The 21,332-nt window shown below is 33.5% G+C and overlaps 2 protein-coding genes across 5 annotated transcripts in view; both read left to right on the top strand.

Annotated features, from left to right (window-relative positions):
• The window catches only part of LOC138857061 (uncharacterized), a 196,361-nt gene that overhangs the window by 59,066 nt on the left and 115,963 nt on the right, over positions 1-21,332 (top strand). The gene's annotated exons all lie outside the window — the stretch shown is intronic.
• The window catches only part of dpr12 (defective proboscis extension response 12), a 237,419-nt gene that overhangs the window by 203,829 nt on the left and 12,258 nt on the right, over positions 1-21,332 (top strand). For 3 of the 4 annotated variants that reach the window (XM_014244248.3, XM_036362706.2, XM_070108083.1), the window contains 4 exons: positions 1,898-2,022; positions 3,256-3,342; positions 13,486-13,653; positions 18,658-18,792. In XM_014244248.3, the coding sequence (XP_014099723.1) occupies positions 1,898-2,022; positions 3,256-3,342; positions 13,486-13,653; positions 18,658-18,792 (515 nt within the window). The remainder of the gene's footprint in view (positions 1-1,897; positions 2,023-3,255; positions 3,343-13,485; positions 13,654-18,657; positions 18,793-21,332) is intronic. The other variant, XM_036362709.2, reaches the window with a different exon arrangement.

Here is a 21,332-nt window from a genome sequence, read left to right as displayed (position 1 = left end):
TTTAGGTAACACAAAGGACAAGTGAAATTCACTGATTTTGGTTCAACCCTACGACGTAACCAAACCAAACAGGTCTTGCAACAGGAGGCCGAGCATTATCATTATAAAAAAAACGATTAGCCAGGAGAACCGAAAATTACAAAGGTTTTTCTGAAACGATCGCTTAAAATTTATGAACTGTTGTCGGTAGCATTTCCCTTCAATGGCTTCACCCGATTTTAGAAGCTACAGCACGCTCCTCTGATCCCAGCAAAAACAGAGCATTTAATTGACGTCTTTCAATATCTCTTAGCTTTGTTTCATGTGCTATCCAAGTTCCTTGCCTTTGTGTGAAAGACTGCCAGAGACTCTGAGCTCGCCCTTCCTGTGTTTGGCAATAATATTTGTAGGGTAATGCTTCTAACTCCTCATCTTTAAACTTGTTTGACTGCACAGGATGTTTTTCGTCTTCTAAGCCAAACTTCCACCAAAATACGACGACTTTCGGTTTAAGTTTTCATTATATTAGAGTAATTAACAAGAACTTCTCGCAAAAAAAACTTTTTCCGACACAAATTTTTACATATTTACGTGAAAAAATTGTCATTGTTTACGCTGTAAATGAGTGGCATACACTGAAAAAGACGCAGAAGTATAGTGGTTTTCCAATGCTTGTTTGAAATATAAGAATATTGAGATAATAATCAATTTTAACCTCTTGGCAAACCGCACGAATATATTTATAGATTATTACATACATAGGATATTATATCTTCAGAATTATTATAATGCTTGTAACCTGTCATCAGCTTACCCACTTCAATTTGAATCACTCTGCACTCTACTCTCCTAATTATGTATAACTAAGGAGGTTGAGGCTCAATAGTTTTCGTTACTTATCAATTATTACTAATCACCTTCTGTTAAGGTAAGTTTAGTATATTTATACATGATAATTCTTGTGTTTGCGCAATTTATCAAATTGTTATTAAAACCAAACCATACCCTTAATCAATATCACTCATACGCCCTGACGGCTTCATAGGTAGTAATTACATATAATTATATTGCTTATACGCAGCGCACTCCAAGACACATTTGAGTGTTATTTTTTTCAAAATTCATAAATTATCGTTTTTTAATTAATTATATAATATATTGTGTGGGCTCTTAATGGAATTCGCAGGCGTGTTCAACGCCAATCGACACACCCACTCATTACTGCATTGCTTGTCTGATAAATCGAAAACTTTATTAAGCACAACACCATACAATATTCTAAGCGCATTTCCCAGTTAAATTCCATTATTTTAATTTTTTTCTGTTTTCCATTATCCCTTTCAATCTGCACTAATGCGTTTTATATCAGCGTCATCGTCTTAATCGATTACATTCCATAGGTGCTGCCTTTTCTGAGCAATAATTATTTCAACAATTCCTACGTCAACTTATTGTGTTTCTGGGTTTTTCAACTACTGAAATGATTGCCACTTTTTCAACCATTCCTAATACTCTTCCCATTAAAGGGGGCTTATTATCCTCTTGCTGTATTATTATTTTTTTTTCTCAAATAAATCGAATTACTTAAATTCCTTGTGAAATACTTAGCTGATGATGGTAGAAAAGTAGAAATGATTGTAGAGTGAGATGATCACACATATTTATATACATACAAGTATATACCACAAAATATTTTTCAGACTACTGGAAATATGAATTGGTTTATTACTTTTGCTAGATAATTGCTTTCGCTTGCGATTGATTACTTAAGGTAGAAATTTCTCTGTCAGGATTTTTGAGTAGATCTTTTTGGGTATTTTCCGACAAATTTTTAACACTAAGTATTCTATTATATTTTTCTTATATAACACTAATTTTAAAATTCCTTTCTTTTCATTTCAATTGATTATGATTCCAGAACAAAAATCAATACTCACCGATAGCGACTGGAAGAAGCTATGGATGCGAGGCGGTATAAATCCCGATTCAAAATTGGATAACAATCTCGAAACAAGTGACAGCCCGATGTTCGAGGATAGTGAGGTTAGTTTTTCGACACAAATTTTAAATTAGAATGCTAGCATAATATTAAGTTATGCAATATAAAATAAAAGAAGGTAGTAAAAGTGTTGTCGACTTCCTTTGTTAAAGGAAATAAGTTGTCGAAGGAGCAAACAGTGCAAATAGCAAGCAGACCAGTTTTTCTATACTCTTGAACATAAAATTTGTGTTGGTTGTTATTTGTGGCTTGAGGAAAATGTTATCTCAAAAATAATTCAAGAATTGGAAGACAAATGCAGGACTTCTTACCTCAAAGCCAAAGTTTTGACAGAGGTTGCTATAAAATTGGTATATTTCGGCTTAAGCTTTCCCGATGAAATCAAACCTTATAACTATATCTCTGCCTGTAGTTGCAACTTCTTTGTGATGTTAAAATCACTAATCTTTTGTTATAACCATAGTCAACTACGCTTAACTTTGCTTCTCAAATATAAATAAGTCTTCATATTTATTATTCCATGAACATGCTATAGTGGTCTAATTTGACATACGCACCGAAACGGAACGCCATGTAAAAACGCCGGATCCATTTGACGCTGACTGGTGACCTTAATATGCCTAATTACCTTATTTATATAATAGGATAATTAATCCAGGTCTATTCTACAGAACCTCACGACCAAAGTAATATTGTGGAATTAACGCCAACACATTTATTGTCTTCACACCATATTTTTCAAAACCAAGCGGAAGAATCACGGTCGTTATGACCTAACGCAAGTGAGTGAAAAATATGAAGACACCCTAGTTTCTGCTCCAAGTATTCTCTACAAGGCAAATGCCAAAATGAAGTAAAAAAGGGGTTTTTTCTTTTACATTTAATTATTGTTTATATATCGACAAAAATGAGGGCACACCTCTAATTAAAGGTACTGTAATTTATACTTAGAATCTATTATTTGAATACTCAGTAGTTGACATGCTATACATGACCGTTAATCGACGAAAATAATGACCGAAAATAAAAAAACGCCACTGCTTTTTATTACGTCCATAATAATTGTAATTGAATTTTAATCCACATCTCTTAATCATTTGGTATGATTTTGACATAATTTTTTTTTTCAAAAAACGAGTTTGTAAATAAAGGCTATTATATAGTACGTAAACAAATTATAAATATTTATCGCATTTCCTTTTTTACTAATCAAAAAAATTTCACTACTTTCCCACTTCCCTTCATCCATTCATCCCTCTATATTGATTTCGTTGCAGATGGCGCACAACACGACCGTCCAGTTGGGTGGCACCGCATTTCTGGTTTGCAAAGTATCCGGCGTGGATAGAGTGGGTGTAAATTGGGTTTGTCTAAGAAAAAATGTTTGATGTTTATTCCCTTTTTATTTCATTGTAAATACAATAATTAATTAACAATTTTGATTTCAAATAATAATAAATAATTTTGCGCATGTTTTCACTTTTTTGTGCTATATATATATATTTTTTTTTTTATTTATTCAATGTTCTTTTTTTGTTTTGAGGACTGCTTAGCTTTTTTGTTGTTTTTAGAATAAACATTTTTTAACGAAATTATTTGAAATCAACACGCTTGCATGACCTTCGTCCTATTAACAATAAACGCTGTTAGCTATAATATTTGCAAGCTAATTAATTTAATTTGCATTTAATTTGTTTTCATTACTCACAAAAAAACGCAGTTAATTTTTTTGAATTATTCATAGTTAAAAAACTAATATTTTTTATTCATATGGTATTGACAGTAAGCGAATTTCTATGGGTTAAACAAAAAAGTGTGATTTTAAGTAGGTCAAGTGTATATTAAATTTATTAATTAAAGTTCTTCTGCTGCCCAACATGTGGATTAAATAAAAATTAGACAATTTCCATAGCAACACCCACTTTTATGGGAAATTTTATATCTTACAAACTGTCTCTGAAATGTAAAATATATTTGTTTCCTGGAGTTTTACCTCATCCGCATAATACAGTTTGAAATAGGTTAAGTGGGACTACAACAAAAAATTTAACAATATTTTAAATAAAGAGTGCTCTGATATGTTTCAATGGTCTTCTAAAAATTGTTGAAATCGGACGAAACTGCCATGTATATGCATTACATGCTTTTTTATATCTATGCGGTATCAGTTCTTAGTATCTAAAGTTGCTCAATGAAGTTTGCTGCTTTGTTTACTTAGTTAGAAAATAAATGGTGATATTCGTACCGATGAATTTGTTTAAAAGGTCAGATTCGAATTAATTTTATATATCTATATTTATAGCATATATAATGCCCATCAAGAAGTATAAAAGTTAACGATATTGTCTCTTTTTACTTTTATTTTTTCAAATTTTAAATTAATTCCCGTTTTTATATTTTTGTACAGTCAATTGATTTTATATGACAAAGGCTTACCTATCTTGTGGTTCAATAAAATATATTTCAATTCTGAAGCTTTAAAGAATTCCTTGGTTGACTGAGAGTCAAATGAAAATGGCTATTTTAATTCCTCTTCTCGTTGTTGTCATATTGATTTATGGACGTCTATGCCTTAACCTTTCCTAGTTTGCAGTATAAACTAAATAAAAATTTCAGAAGAGCTAAAAAATGATTTTGGAAACAACAGAGTTGCTTCAAAATTTAAGTCGATCTTATTAAAAATGTTCAAAATATTACTGATTAAGGTTTAATATAGAACTTCATTCCCTCTCGTTTACTTCGAGACCGAATATTAATTTATGGAACCTACAAATATCCACAAGATGCTCTTGATTAACGAAAATCTCTAACAGCTGAAATGACAGAGAGGACTTTATAGCTATGTATAATTTTATATTTAGCTATTATTTGATTAATTACAAAAATCGAAAGCCTTATAAAGGAGTATATCCAAGCAAGTGTATATCCCCGGCAAGGTCCAGTTTTCAATCATATATTTCAAATTAAGCACACACTAAAAATAAAATTGAACTCAAGCCAGGAACTTACTTTTCTCCTTCTACCAGATTCTTTCTTTTCTTGACTCCATTTAATTTCATTTCATTCCACTGGAAAACCGAACGTCAGTTTCCCATATATTTGCAATTAACTGTCTCTCCCACACACATATACAAAATTCACAGTTTACTTTGAACATCCCTGTCTCTGCCCCACTGCTTCTTGCACTGACGCATACATTCTAGTAAGTGTGTGTGAATGTGTGTTATAAGTTGTTCATTCAAATAATTTCGCTTTTGCTTGAACAAATTGATGAAAAGCGCTTTTCCGAGAAAGCCAACAAGCAAGTAAATGAGCATGGGTGTCAAGCAAGAGACTAATTAGCTTCGTGTCGCCTTTTCGCGCGGTTGCTTGCGTCGTCTTCTTAAATATATGTATAGGTATATGTGTGTGTGTAAACTTTTTGTGCCGCGAAGGCAGCTAAAGCAGCAACTATTAGCAAGGACATCGCCTTAATAAACTTTAATGCGATGAATTGCTGTTTTTGTTCTGTTGCTTGGAGAAAGGAAATGGAACGCGCTTAATTATCTGGGCGTCAGCAATCGTCCTAGTGGTTTCAATTATAAACGCGCTGTTGCATTATATACAAAAATATAGTATCATGTTTATATAAATATAGGCATCTCTATCTCTACAACAAGTATTGTATATACTAAACATACGAGTAACCACTAAAACAACGTCTCTCCTCCTTATGTATTCTATATAACTTTCTGAATATTGTTCGGCCTAAATTCCTTATCCTGAGCTTATATACATACATATACTGATGCACTTCGATCACAGTTTTGAAAAGACGTTCTCGCAAGGATCGATATAAATTCCTTTTGAAAATCTTTACACCCTGACCAGGGTATATTCAATTTACCATTGATTGCCGGTTTATAACACCCAGAAAGAAACGTCGAAGACCCTATAAAATATATATATTAATAATCAGCATGATAAGCTAAGTCGATTAACTGAACGATCGGAAAAAGTGGTTGCATAAAAAGCTTTTTCATTTGAGGAGATATCTGCAGGAAATTTGACATGGGTTTTTGACGAAGGCAATGGTGCAGTCTCCGAAGAAAGTCACTATATCATATAGCTGTTATACAAGCTGAATGATCAAAATAAAGTACTTTTAAAGAATATTTTGTATTTGCGAAGGGTATTACTGGTGCAACCGAAGTAACTATTGACCTCCTAGAGAATACCAAATTTTTTCCACTGAGTGAAAACAAACCTAACCTAATTGAACTTCTTCGAATTACTACTCTAACTATTATCTATATATATATATCTATAAGTATAATGTGTTACATGTTAAGACGGTCTTATAAGAAGATTTCACACAGTAAATTACTATCTTGAACAATTACTAATTTTAGAATACATTTCAGGACACGACCACAACCCGAATAGTTTATTTTAGAAACCTTACTAATGAGATCCGAGATGATGTTGTTCATCTCGAGTTTATTTACCTTTTAAATTTCACACCAAGATTATGAAAACATAATCGAGTTCACAATTAACCTCAAAATTTTGTCCATAAACATAATTACTAAACCACGCTAATTTAGCTCTCAATTCGAAAGTCTTTAAATTTTACATACACAATATACCTGAAAATATCTGATGGACCATCAGAAATTGGTTGAGATCGCACTTCTCTCGCACACTCAGCGGAAAACTCTTACAAGTATAGCATACAATAACAATCGCTATAATGTAATGAGCGCATCAGCGAGAGGCAACATTGCACGATGATTCATCATACTCGTAATTAAAAGTACTTTTTTGTATCTGCCATGAGAAATTGCAAAAGTGGAAGAAAAGAAAATGCGAATACAAGCATTGTTTAAGGCAAATGAAATGAAAGTACATTACATGGATGTATGTATTTATAAAGAAGATAACGGTACTTGTGAACATATTGTATTTGCAAGCGCGCCTGCAACGCAACTCGAAGTATTTTAAGCTGCTAGGGAGATATAAAGTAAATTAAAGGGGAAGAAGAATAATTCTCTCATTTGTAATTTGTCATTAAACAGTTAAGTTTAAACGAGTAAGGCAGATAAGTTGGAGCAATTAAGAATTTAACTGCTTTTGGAATGGATAACATAAAAATTACCATAAATCGGGAAGTTTAATGGAACTATCAACTATGCATATTGAATTATAGTAAAATGTGAAAATTTTTCTCGTCGAGTGTGGTTGGTAGGGAGTGAAAGTTTGAACTTGGAATTATCTAGCAATATTTAAGCAAAAAACAAAGCTTAGAGACGTTTTTTATTTAAAATGTTGTGCGATAACAAAAATAAATAGAATAGGATCAAATGTCATAATCTTCGATTATTGCATGATAAATGACTTTCGGACACTGACAAAATGGATTTCAAAACTTAATCACTAAGTCATCCCTCAGCATGGCGGGGGGATCACACTTAGACTGTTATGTGCAGTCCTTTGTGAAGCCGAACGAAAGACTCCTGTAGTTGAATATCCGCTATCGGTAAAACGCCCGGAACATGTCACACATCTGCTTAGGTATTTTATTTCTATTGTATTTTCGCTTTTTCACCTGGATGCCTAAAAGTATGAGATCCCAGTCATTTTTGCCTTGATCTGGCAAAAGCGGGACAATCGAGGAGGAAGTGGTGAGATGATTCTATCACATCTTCTTCCAGACGGCAGATGCAGCTGGCATACGGTAAGATGTTCAATCTTATCGCATGAATCCCGAACGGACAGTGCCCAGTTAGTACTCCTACAACCATTGAAAGATGGACCTTGATGATAACGAAGAGCTCCCTAGAACTATTCCGATTTAACCTGGGTCAGACAGATCTTGCGTCTGCACAAATGCTGCTAGTTGACCAACGCTTACATTGATTGATCTGTGGCTCATCGGTCCAGTAGCAGACCACAAGAAGCCAACGGAACCTACCCGTTCCCACTCCGCAGTTATTGACACCGAAGTACTTATACCGATATGCTCAACAGATTGACAATATTCTGCAATATCGCTATGACCAGGCAGCCAAACCAAGCTAATTATAAAATAATTAGATGCTAGAGATATGGAGTGTAGACACAGTCAACGAACTTAAGGCTAAAATCGCTGCCCCACTATCAAGAGCCCACCTTAATAGCAGCTCCGGTTAGGAGGCCTAAAAATGCCAATTTAGTGGAATTTCAAGGAAGACAATGACCGTTCCAGCAATGATACTTCTTCAAACTTTTGAAATGTCCCAAAAGGAACTTAAGGAGCGAATTGCAGCTTGATTCTGGTAACAAAAGACATACAAATACAAATATAGATAATGTAGGTCAGCCGCATTGAAAGCTTGGTATGACAACTGAAAACAGAATTTCAAAATATTATCGTATAGATCGCAGATGCGAAGTTATATTAATAAGCAAAGGCTAAACCAATAAAGATTTATTACAAAGTGTGTGTGCATGCACAAAAAAATACACAAAAAAATACAAATTAAATAAAAATAAAGAGTGAGTGAGTATGTGATAAATTTTTTTGTGATAACATGACATTTAAATTTTCAAAGCTGTAAATATGGGAGAAGAAAATGGAATTATTAACTTTTGCATATAAAAAGTTCTCTAAATGCAGTTTTTGATCTATTTAAATAAAAAACCAATAGAAATTTCAAATAAAGTTCGGATATTAAACGCTTACTTAAAATGATTTGCACGTCGATCGGTAAACATATGATAACTCAGTAATGCAACAGTAGATTTCCCATATCATTGTGCTTGCTAATTGTGCAAGTCAACTTGAAAAACAACCAATCATTTTCAATATTTATCTATAAGCGCCAAATTCTGAGGTAACGTTACAAGCCAACTCAATCAACTTAAAAGTATACTTAAGTAATAAAAAACTTCAACAGTAAATATTTTTTCATCTGTAAAACGGATACTTTCATAGCCATTGACCGCGTGCCACTGAAGAAGCCACTTGCATCTACTGAGCTTATGGCTGAATTGGTTCGAACCACGCGAGTACGACCATCACTATTATGAACCGTAGAGATTTGAAAAAAAACACAATCAATATTGAGGTAAAAAAAGATTCTCGAAATATAAAATTTTTTGAGATTTTCATAAATTTCACTTACGTTTTTCCACACTTATGTACAGCAATAACCGCAATACGATTTTTTTTAGCTCCCAACCCCATTTGTAATAAGCGAAAGCAAACATTAAACTGATTATTATATATGCGAATTTTTCCTCGCTGAATGCATTGTATACTTTGTAACAGAATTTATGGCAACACTTAATATTATATGTGTGCTTGCGATATATTCAATATCATTGCATTAATCCTTGAATGCACGCCCGTAGGTTTCATTTTCCCAAGTGTTCTACAATGTGCATTAAAATTGAATGTTACGTATACACCATGATTCATTAGATAATATATGGAAAATTTATAGCGACAAGCTTCGCTATCTGTTGCGGCTTAATGACTCTCTAACTAATCGTTTGCTACTCGTGCACGATATGTTAAGCCAAATCCACACAAAGCCATTACCTGTTTCACATAACGGCATTTACGATATACGATGATCCCTATAACAAACAATGTATTTGCCACTAAAAATTCACATCAAAATGCACTTAAACCACAGCGGATAATCAACCATGTTGTGACGCCAAAATCAACTCCCCGTTCTCAGCGCAATTTATTTAAAATGGTTTAAAGGCAAAAATTGGATTTTGTGCATTTAAAAAGCATGTCAACACAGTAATTACACTTAAATTCATACCTCAACGCCGATAATATTATTGCCGGTTGGTGGCCAGGAAGGAGTGAATAAAAAATGTGGTGGAACATGTATTTTGACACCAGCACCGCTGTGACGTTGTAAAACATTACAACTTTAGCGTGTCGCCTAATTGCCACTTACAGAATTTATGACCGCTTTGGCACAAAAGTCATGTTGTAATCGGATTTTAATTAAAAGTTTATAAGGTCACTGTTGTTTGCACATGATTTTTATTTGGCAGCTTGGTAACAAATTGTTTATTGGTTTTTAATATATGCTGCAAAAATATGTTAATCCAGTTAAAATCAGATTTCACACAATTTCGCAGTATGTGATAGGAATGGCTTCTTACCCACACCAAATTTGGTTGCAATTTGTCGGTTATTTCTGAAGATATATGATTTCAAGTTGGTGGTGCCACGCCCATTGTTAAATTTTCACACGTCCTCCTATAAAGCTCTTCCCTACGATCTTGTTTCTGAAATTTAATGCTTGTGAGTTATCGCACTTTTAGTAGTTTTGAACATAACACTGAAGTGGGCGTGGTTATTATCTGATTTTACTTGTTTTCACAGCGTTTGAAAAAGTGCTAAAAAGACTACCTCTTAGCAAGTTTGGTTGAATTAGCTTAAACGGTTTGCAAGATATATACATTTAACCATTTAAGGGGCCGAGCTACGTCCACTTTTAAAAAAATTTCAGCAAGCAAGTGTCCCGTATCACCGCGATCACCTGTACCAAATATTATTTAATATTTTATCTTAATCTAAGTCTCTAACGTATCAGTGTGAACATATGTATATTAAGTACTCCAACGACCTCAAATACACCCTGCTAATTTAATTATTTTTACGACACTGCTGTTAGAAGTAAAAGTGAAAATAAATTTCTTCATGCATTATATTACGTTAAAGCATACGACCCTCATAAAATAAATAATGTTGAAGAATTTTAAAGCATAATTACGACATGTCATGTTCACAACTTGAAATGCAAATCACGTTTAACGTATAAACTCCTTTAGTAGGCCTATTCTTTTGATTCTTTTAGATAGCTTCATAAATATTGAATACTAAAAAATCGAAAAATTAAATTGCATTTCCTGCATTGCTCGATGTTTCCGCTGTGCATTAATAATTTCATTGATAATTCTCAAAATTTAATCCGCTATAAATATCTGCGGTGGCATAATAAATTGCGCTTTATTGCTTTACGCACTGATGCATACTAAATTAATGGATTCAAAATTGAAAACAATAAAAACAAAAATTTTGTAGCTGCAAAAGGCATATTTTCTTCTAAAATTAAATCATTAAACTTACTTTACAGTGCAAGAAAATTATTTGAAAGTTTTTACTAGAAATTTTCCATTAGGTGTGAAGTAATTATGAGACATAAACATGTGTCTACATACAATACTATGTGATGCTATTAGGTTAGTTAATTAAGCCGGCTACATTTAAGTATACAATTTTTGGCTAACAATATCTGATCTTTTTACATCAAATTCATGGAAGAGTTTATTAAATGGCCATGCTAAGGGCCTAAGAAACCTTTTTAGAATCAAACAGAAGCCCGTTGCTTTTATACGGGTTTTATGCACGTAGACGCATGTTAGCATTGTCCAAGGAGATACTGTTTTCAAGATCAAGTCAACCCAGTAAACTGTTTTCCTCTTTTTTGCGAGGATTAGTAGGTTTTAGCTAGACTCCAAACAGTATCTATCAATGAGAGTGTGCAAGTTAAATGTGATATCGACTGTGAAATAACTAATTTAGCAATCTTCCAGGCTTTCGATAAGGTTCTTGTTGTATGAATAATCTCAAATAAGGCTTCAATCTCGGCGATTTCTTTTCAGCGACCATTTTCTTGAGGTCTAAATACATGAAAAAAGCGATGGAAACGGTTCAGAGATTTTGGTGAATACATAATAAATTCGAAGAACAATTCATACAGCTCAGGGAAGAAAATCCCTAATATTTTAAAGGACCAACTCTTTTGTATGTAATACTTTTTAAAATTATAAATTTAAAATAAAAATAAATAAGTACTTGTAAAAATAAAATATTAAAATATTTTAAAATAATACAATTTTTCATAGAACTGCAAGCACAATTTTCAATGAGAAGTAAAAAGTTTAATGTTTTCTATTCCAAAAATCGATAATAGTCTACAACAGTGGAGACTGATGACCATACTATGATTTTTTACTGAGCTGTGAGATTTTAAAGAAGGCCCTGTAAAAAATCGTTCACATCGGAATAGGAATGACGTGGAACCCCGTTGTCATCTTGCGTACCACAAATTTGTAATCGCCTCAAAGCACTTAGATATATGATGGTTTAAAGTAAAGGGTTCTTATGGAATAGCACATCGGACAAATGACCTCCACGGCTTTCCATACACACACACACTCGTTTGTCGAAATTTTCCATGACTATTCTGCCTGCCAATTATGCCTCCAGCCCAAAATCCACACCAAACAGCATTTGTTTTTTGATAATCACATTGAGTTCTCAGAACCCCAAAGCGGCAAGTTTTGTCGATTAATAAACCTATCAATGTGAAAATGATTAGGATTAATTTTACTCGAAAAATCAGCATCCATTTGTTGATGCTCAATAATCCATTCAACAAACTCTCTTTGCTGTGCATGAAAAGCTTTTATTATTTTTCAAATATTGTTCAATAATGAAGTCACGTTGTTCTATCCTGTAACGCGGCTTTTTTGCTAAGCCTAAACTGTCAGCTCGATTTGTTTTTTAGGGTTTTCAACACTTTACTACATAAATGGCGGCAAATTTAAATTTTGCGTTTGATTTGGGAGATCCTTTTTTCCATTAATTTTCCATTGGAGGCAAACCATTGGCAGATTGCTTTTTCTGATTTAATTATACTTCTAGCTGCTATTAAAAATGTACCTGTGAAGGGTATTACAGCTTCGATGCAGTCAAAGTAAACGTTTTTGTTGTTGAAGCAAATATTACAAAAAGAGTTTTGAGACTAATTAATGATTGCTTTTTAGTTTTACAAATTTGGTTTTTTATTCAAATCATTTCCATTTCTCCAAATCTGCTCTATTTTTCAGCATTTTCTATGAACTCTGAAAGAGCATGAAATAATATTATATAAACTGCTAGAAGTATATAAATGTGCTGCTAAGAATTTTTCAGAGTGTCTTTATTATCATATTTTGTCGCTTTCTGGTGGTACAATAGTGGGCCCTATTTCACTCTTGATGACCAAGTAATGCCTCTAGTTTTTTGCAAGTTGTAGTTAACTGTGAACTAAAATATTTCATATAAAGTCACACATTGCTTAAGTTTCGAAGACTTATCGATGTTGTCATATATTTTACTTATTTTTTCTTTATTTGATTGTATCTGTGCTTTTATTTTCGAATATTTGAAAAATTTACTTTTTCAAGAAATTTGGCTGTAATTTTCATTGTATTTTTCTACTCAGCAAAGTTAACAGCATCTTTACCTCCTATATATTAAGGCAGACTTTTTTTGCATGAAAGTTATATTTTTTTTCTAAAACCTCAGTTACCTGCATGAGTAATTATATGTATGTATGCTATTTCATAGCCCTTTTAATTTGATTTTCATCTGCGCTTCTTTTTTCTTAATTATTTGCTGGCATCACGCTCTTCTTATACCGAAAATAAAATACTTATTTCATTCAATTATTGGCATTCCTATGTAGAATCAAATTTCTTGGATACGTCGACGCGACTGGCACATCCTTTCATCTGGCGCTCAACTCTACACCAACGACGAACGCTTCGCGATACTGCACGCGCCCGGCTCCAACATGTGGACGTTGCAGATAAAGTTCGTGCAGCGGCGAGATCACGGCATGTACGAGTGTCAGGTGAGTGAATGCAATACACATACAAAACATAGTATATGTATATCTGTAGCTATATATGAGCCAAACGTGTGTGACAGCCTCAGTGATTTTGCCCCAAACTGCTGACACAGCAGTTTTGAGCTGAAAAAACAAGCGAACCACTGCATTTACATATGCTCCCTTGCACACATTATTATTTACATGCATGTGTAAGTGCCATTATTGCGGTGTCGCTTGTTGTGAGCAACTCATTGGCCTTTGCTGTTCTTGTTGTTGTTGTCACACTGTTGTATGTTGCACTTCAACTGTTCGCCAACTAAAATGTGTCACTTACCTCAGCTGGTCATATTTTATTCATATTTTTATCTGCGGCTCAAACGTAGCTACATCTGCTGGCCATGCAACAACAACAGTCAACAACAGAAAATACCCAAGCACTAATATTTATTCATATGCCAGCAATATGGGTAGCAATTTCGAACCGGTGCTCTGGCATGTGAGCGTCGAGTTTAATTTTAAAATTTGTTTTTGTAGGTTTTTTCTTGTAGCAGGCCACACGTGCAATATGTGGCGAGAGAGACGACAGCATGTTGTGCTGGATAACCAAAAAATGGAAAGTAATTAAAATACATACAAATAAATAAATTCAGTTGTCATAGTGAGGTGTCTAACTGAAATCACAAAATGTCACAACAAATTTATTATTCAAAAATTCTGATAGAAAAAAACCACTAGTGTGAGTAAATGAAAAATATGTAAAACTCCGGTGGTTCGGTCGTTTTTAGTCACAGCTTTTATAAAAAACCGGGCGAAATAGAAAGAATGTCAGTTGACGAAATATGATTTCATTTGACAGAAGTAAGTGAATATGCACATAAGTACATACATATGTTTTGTAATCACTGCTGAACTAAAATAGGTTAGTCTAAATGATTTCGCATCTCAGCATTTCTGTCATTCAGATTGTGTTTGGTGTTATAGACTGATAGCCTGATAACAATGACAGCTCCTAAAATAATAACGCTTAGTAAATAAAATGGTTACTCTTAATGTATATAAGGTTATTAATAGCTATTGTAAGCAAGATTTAAATTAGCACCTTAACATATATTAAGTTAGGTTACGTAATAGGGCTAAGTTTACGCCAAATATAACTAAGGATCCTATTTTGACAGCTGTAAACGCTGGTCTTTTACGACTCATAGATATGGATCATTATCGAATTTCTTAATCCAAATAATACTATTCCCAGCCAACTTGTCTTCTTTCATAGACCTCGATGTCTACATATTTATAAAGGGCACTGGTCAACCTTGATACCAAACCTTTGTTTGGCGAAGCACCAGCTAAGGACTAAATGTTATCGATTTCAATATGGAAATAAAACGTTTTTTGTAGCACTATGCAACAGTGAGCTTTCGGCTCTCTTTGACTTCACACTTATTTACAGACGATATATATACGTTGGTCGTTACCTTACCCTAGCGTAATTCTAATACCTTTATTTATCCTTTTTTTACGCTTGATCAGAAATGGTAACACTAAAGACACTTTACGCTATATAACTAACTTTACGCTATTAATCTAAGTTTATTACGTTAAGTCTGATTTTAAATACCTTCATAACTGCTCTGGTACAAAGTGCAATCGAATGACTCACATGGCGTATGAGCAACATTTCTGTTAGAATTATTATTATTATTATTTAAAAACATACTATTGTATGTTATAATGTACTATTCGCATACAAGTTGCAAACTTACTGCTCAATATCAAAGTCAAACATGTTGAGTACATATATGTAAAAGAAGTGTGCACATATTTGCACTTATATGAGAAAACTAGACATGCATATGTAATGCAATTTCATTGGAAATAGTAAAATATTTTCACAAACTACAAACTCCCAGGAAGCAGCATAAGTCAACTCAAGCACTCAAGCCCTGCGAATGTCAAGAAAGACAACATATGCTTACTTGGTTGCTCACTTCATACAACCATATACATTAGGGTTTTCGTTATTTCCCTAGATGATTGTTTTTTTAGCAAACGTTCCCTGAACTAAGATCTAACTTAAACGCTCTCCTAATTCTCAATATACCATAAACCGTGCCTAAATCATATTTCTTTTCCTAAGTATGAAAAGACTATATTCTCATTCAAAATTTTCCGCTCTACAAAAAAGTTATATGTAGTTTAAATTATACATCAAATGGCATGAGTATCCATACAATTGGTTTAAGAATTCTGTGTTGCTCATACGGCATGGTGTACTATATTAATTCTTTTTATACCCTGAGCAGAATATATTACGTTTGCTACGAAGTTTGTAGTACTTAAAAGGAAACGTCACAGACCTTACAAAGTATATATATCCGTCTGTCCGTCTGTATATATGCAAACTAGGCCCTCAGTCTTTTAGATATTTTGAAAATGTTCTTTTCTCCCCAAAGCAGTGCTCATTTGTCGGAAGTGCCGATATAGAATCTCTATAGCAAGTCACACAAACTGACCGATAAAAGTCAAGATGAAGATATTTTTTTACTCCTTTATGCTATAAAAACTGAACCGAAGTTAACGTTTTCTCTCGTTTATGCATAACTTTTACAGGAATATTTTTATGAAAAACCACATTAAGACCTTTTTTGTAGAGATGAAAATTTTGAATTAGAATATCACTTCTTCAAAGTTGCAGATTTATTTATAGCAAGAGAGCAAAAAATCGAATAAAAATCATTTTAGAAAAGTAAAGTGATTTAGACACGGTTTAAAATTAAAATAAGGAGTTTTTTTCCATTGAATCCTTCAACTCGTAAAATAATGGACAGCCTAATACGAGTATACTGGTATGTACATAAGTACGAACATATGTATGTGTTTATTAAAAACTTAGTTGATTTGTTGAGACAACGAAGTTTGCACAAGCCCATACACTTCAACAAATTTATAAATTTGTTATTGCAAAAGTAAAGTAAATTCATAAGAATTGTACTTAGACTTAGCGTTACTGCTAAATTATTATATTTTGTACACAATGTGCATTTTCCAAAATACAAAAATATTTGGATGTTCAATTTTTATATATAAACAATATTATTTTAAACAATATTTATTAACTTCAAAGAAATATAACTTTATAGGGCCAGTTAAAGCCAAATAGAATTTCCTAGAATGGAACTGATATTTTATAACAATGAAAACGTAGAAAACTTCTAATAGAGTTTAACAAATATGTATATATTTAAGAGTGCGTCATTTATAATTTTGGTATTAAATATTGTATTAATAATACTTGAAACGGAGGGAGGTCACCAAAAAAAAATGTACAACGGTCGCTTGAAGCTAATAAGAGGAAGCCAAGTATTTACAAGAGTCTAGCTATTTAGTAGTCGATAGAACCACTTTGGGGCGAATTTTGAAGAATTATTTGAATTAACTTCCACATAGAGTAACATAAACACAAATAATACTTTGCTTAAACTAGCTCACTCAAACAGCTGTGCCGGAATTGTCACTAAGAATTGACAAAAGAAAAAATTGAAGCGATTACAAAAGCGACGGTTTTGCTATTATCAGAAAAACAATACAAATAAATTGCCTCAACCCCAAATTAATTAAAAGTTTCTGAAACAGTAAATACGATAGCTATCTATCCAAGTTTTATCAGGAGAGTTTCGGAAGTAATATCTGTCAGACTGTATATTCACAGTTATCTTACGTTCATGACACAACAGTTTTTATGAAATCTGTTTCTTTCTCCACATTGTATATCTATAATAGCTACGTATATACAATGTGAATGTTGTATCTTACTTTGGAACTATATTTGATGCAAATTTTTTTTCTTTTATAACAAAAGAAATTGAAACTATAATTTTTTCTGGATTAGATAGCTAATCTACGTAAAATAATTACCTTTTTATATATAGCAACCCTTTATATGAAAAATAGCAATTCTGCAGTGAAACAAACATATAGTTATTTTATAATTAAAAAAGGGATAAAAAGATTTTTATCTTGATTTTGACCGGTCAGTTTGAATGGCTGCTATGTGATATAGTGGTCCGCTCTTATATATATATATATCTTATAAAAAAGTTAACAATACAAGGACTTGAATGCGATCGGTCAGTTTATAAGACAGCATTCTGCTATAATTGTCTGATCTGCACAATTTTTTCAAAGATTGTAGCGATGTTAAGAATATCAATCAATGCCAAATTACGTTAATATACTTTCCACACAAGGACTTGAGTAGGATCGATCAGTTTATAAGGCAGCTATATGCTATAGTAATCCGATATCCGAATGAGCAGACACTTAAAGAGAAAAGGACGTGTGTGAAATTTCAGGTCGATATCTCAAAAACTGAGTTAGTAATTCGTGTATATATAAACTGACGAATAGACGGAATAGCTAAATAAACTCAGCTCGTCACCTTGATCATTTATATAAACATTTTATAGGGTATCCGACGTTTCCTTCTAGGTGTGGCAACTTAATATACCCTGTTCAGGGTATAAAGATAATATGTCCATATTATTGTGAGTTAGGTGAAGAAAACTATTACAATGTGGTTAGGTTAGGTAAGGCTAAATGGTCGATCCTAAAAAGTAGATCTAACTTGGACAGCTTATTACGCCAGTCCGTTGTGGTACCTAGAACTCCTTTAAAAATGTATCATTAACTCCCATATATCGACAAATTGCTTTGAGGCAATCGCAAATTTGCTGAGGCGGCCAAAGTCAGCTACAACCAATCATTTTCTTAAGCTTTCGAGAAAAACGGCTTATTTTAAAGCTCGCTCTTAATATTATTCATAAAATAATTAGATTCAAAGCATTTTTAAATATTTAGCACTCAAAAACAGTAATTAAAAATTCGCTTTACAATGATCTTTAAAAATTCTTTTCCACCAAAAACGCCTAAAATCGTAAATAACGCAAAATGAGACCATATCCACACTTTTATATAAATTGACAGTTTTATAACAGAAATTTCATTTGCGCATCTACTTCCTTGCAGGTATCAACGCCGACAGGCATCATTTCGCATTTTGTGAATCTGCAAGTGGTCGTACCCGAGGCATTTATACTGGGCTCCGGTGAGCTGCACGTCGACATGGGATCCACAATAAATCTCGTCTGCATAATTGAAAAGGTAAGCACCGAAACACACCCATACATACACATATACACTCGAACACTTGCACGCGCAAAAAAATCAAAGCAAGAGAAAATAAAAATATGCCAAGGCCAAAGTACATGCAACAACAAACACAAATACGAATGTTTACCTACACATATAGACCTAGTGCTGCTTGCCAATACACGAAAGTGTATTTACTTTAACATTGGACGTCAACAACTTTTGCCAAGATTTATGTTGGCCACCAAATTTACGTTTACTTGCCACAGAAATTCAAATTTGTTGGGTTAATGAAAATTTATATGACGCGCTGCAAGCGCATATAGACACACACACATACAAATGTATATTTATATGAGGCAAGTGAGCAACGGAGCGAAGTGAGCAGCCGAGCGAAGTGCAAGTGCAGCACAGCAGCTGCAACAATTTCAAGTGCCATTAAATTTAATATAACTGAACGAGTAGTAAAATACTAACAAACGCAATCACGCGCGCATACATACATATTTCATGTGGCTACATATATACGTGCGAGTATATGTATGTTTGAACGTACGTTAACTTGCCGCAGCACTCACTTAGCGTAAGTCGTGCAATATCCTTTGTAGCTTCTAGCCACTCGGCGGTGATTACTATTACTTACATAAATATTCATGTACTTTTTATAGAGACCCTGTAAGAAATAGCAGAGCTATTGACAAAGATTTCTAAAATGTTACAGACACTGAGAGATTGTCACTCGTTTGTGGTAAATTTAACCATTTATCATGTTTTAGGCAAGAAGAACTTATTGGAAATTAGAACAAGTCTTCTTCGCGTTATATCTTTATACTAAAGATAGGTTTCAGAAGTAATTTCAATAAAGGTTGACGCCAGCCTAAACAATTATCGCCCTAAAAAGCTAAAAAAATTATCAAATACGCTCATCCGAAACTCTTTGCGAATCAACTGAATTTTTTAAATGAACAAAAATGAATATAACCCCTTAATAGAAGAGCTATCAAAGACATGCCTTTTTTATAGACTTTAAATTGGCCCAAATCGAAAATTATTTGCGAAATCACCTATTTCTAACCATATCTTTCTTGGAGGACCAGAGGTGAATTGACTGTTTCCATTTTACTGTTTGCCATAGAGCAAGAGAGTCGAGAGAGAAAGAGAGATATTCTCGACTGAAACTGAAGTACAATAACATACGAAAATTTCTTTCAATGGTTTTTTGGTTAGGTATATGTTACACAAATATTTATCTTGTAAAGCTAATGAGTAAAGTATTGCAATTGATATGTAAAAAGTAGTAAATAGGAAGAACTACGATTATAGTGCTTAATAGATAACAACTGTCCCACAGCATAGCCAGTGAAATTTCCTGCAGGGATTGTCTGTATATAGCATATGCTTGTATGTGTTCGTGAGTGGGTGCCGATTTCGCATAGTTAAAGTGAATTTTCCCGCAGTTCATGCAGCCAAGTGTCCTCACAGCAGCAGAACACATGCATACTTACATGCATATACGTATTTACAACACGAACACATATGTAGCGTACATAAGCGGCAAAACGGTTGCAATAAAAATACTGAACACACGGAGGCAGCCTTTCAATGTCTTTTACGCCACGTTTGCTGCTGATTTTATTGCCGCTGCGATGGCGATTACACCAAGTAATCCAAGCCAGAAACGCGTTTGCTTATGTACGCCGTGGCGAACGCAGCTGAAATTATTGAAATTACGAGTACACAATATTTTGTTGCAAGCGTTTTGGCTTTAAGCTGTTGCGTCTCTTCGAAAGCCGACACACACACACCAGCATACGTATGCGCTTGTATTCCTCGTGCACTTATCTCCTTGCATACACTAAATTTTCGGCGGTTTGTTGCCGTTATATTCACACGAGTGCTCTTGCACAAACAGCTCTCAAGTTGCTTGGCTAAAGTGTGGCAAATTTCGTGGTTAAAGTTTGAAATTAATTTTCGTAAAACACTCGGAAATGTTCTCTAATCGAAAAGGATATGAAATGTTTCGTGGGATCGACTACACAGAAAATCGTTTGAAGTGCAGTTCGTATATTTTTACTCTTTAACAATTTCGACTCTGATTGAAATTATTTAGTTTGTACCTTCTGAACAGTTAATCGTAAATAATTTAATTAAAACTATTTCTTAGTCAAAGACAAATATTATATGCAAATAAAGGAGAGAAAAGTTCGAGTATAACCGAACATTTTATACTCTTGCAACTTGCTAAAGCAAAGCCGGGGAAATACCTTCAGTTATGAGTAAAACTTTAAGAGGATGCAAGGGGTGATTTTATATATTTTTGGATGTCAAATAGTTAGGAAGATGGAAAATATTTATACTGAGGGCTTAGATAAGTATTGACGATTTTACCCATTTTATGCGCAACGGCATGCACGAGAATAGCAGCGGGTTAGTATAGCTCGACTTTGCACTCTTCTAACAGTCTTTCAACGTAATCAGTGAAACGGCTTCGATGGCAATGTGAAATTAGTGCTATGGACACTTTGATTGTTAATTTGTACCATGGTGCGCTA

Source organism: Bactrocera oleae, chromosome 4, assembly GCF_042242935.1.
Source record: "Bactrocera oleae isolate idBacOlea1 chromosome 4, idBacOlea1, whole genome shotgun sequence".
Classification (NCBI taxonomy): Eukaryota; Metazoa; Arthropoda; class Insecta; order Diptera; family Tephritidae; genus Bactrocera; species Bactrocera oleae.
Note: the sequence above shows the minus strand (reverse complement) of the source record. Positions and strands in the feature narration are given on the sequence as shown.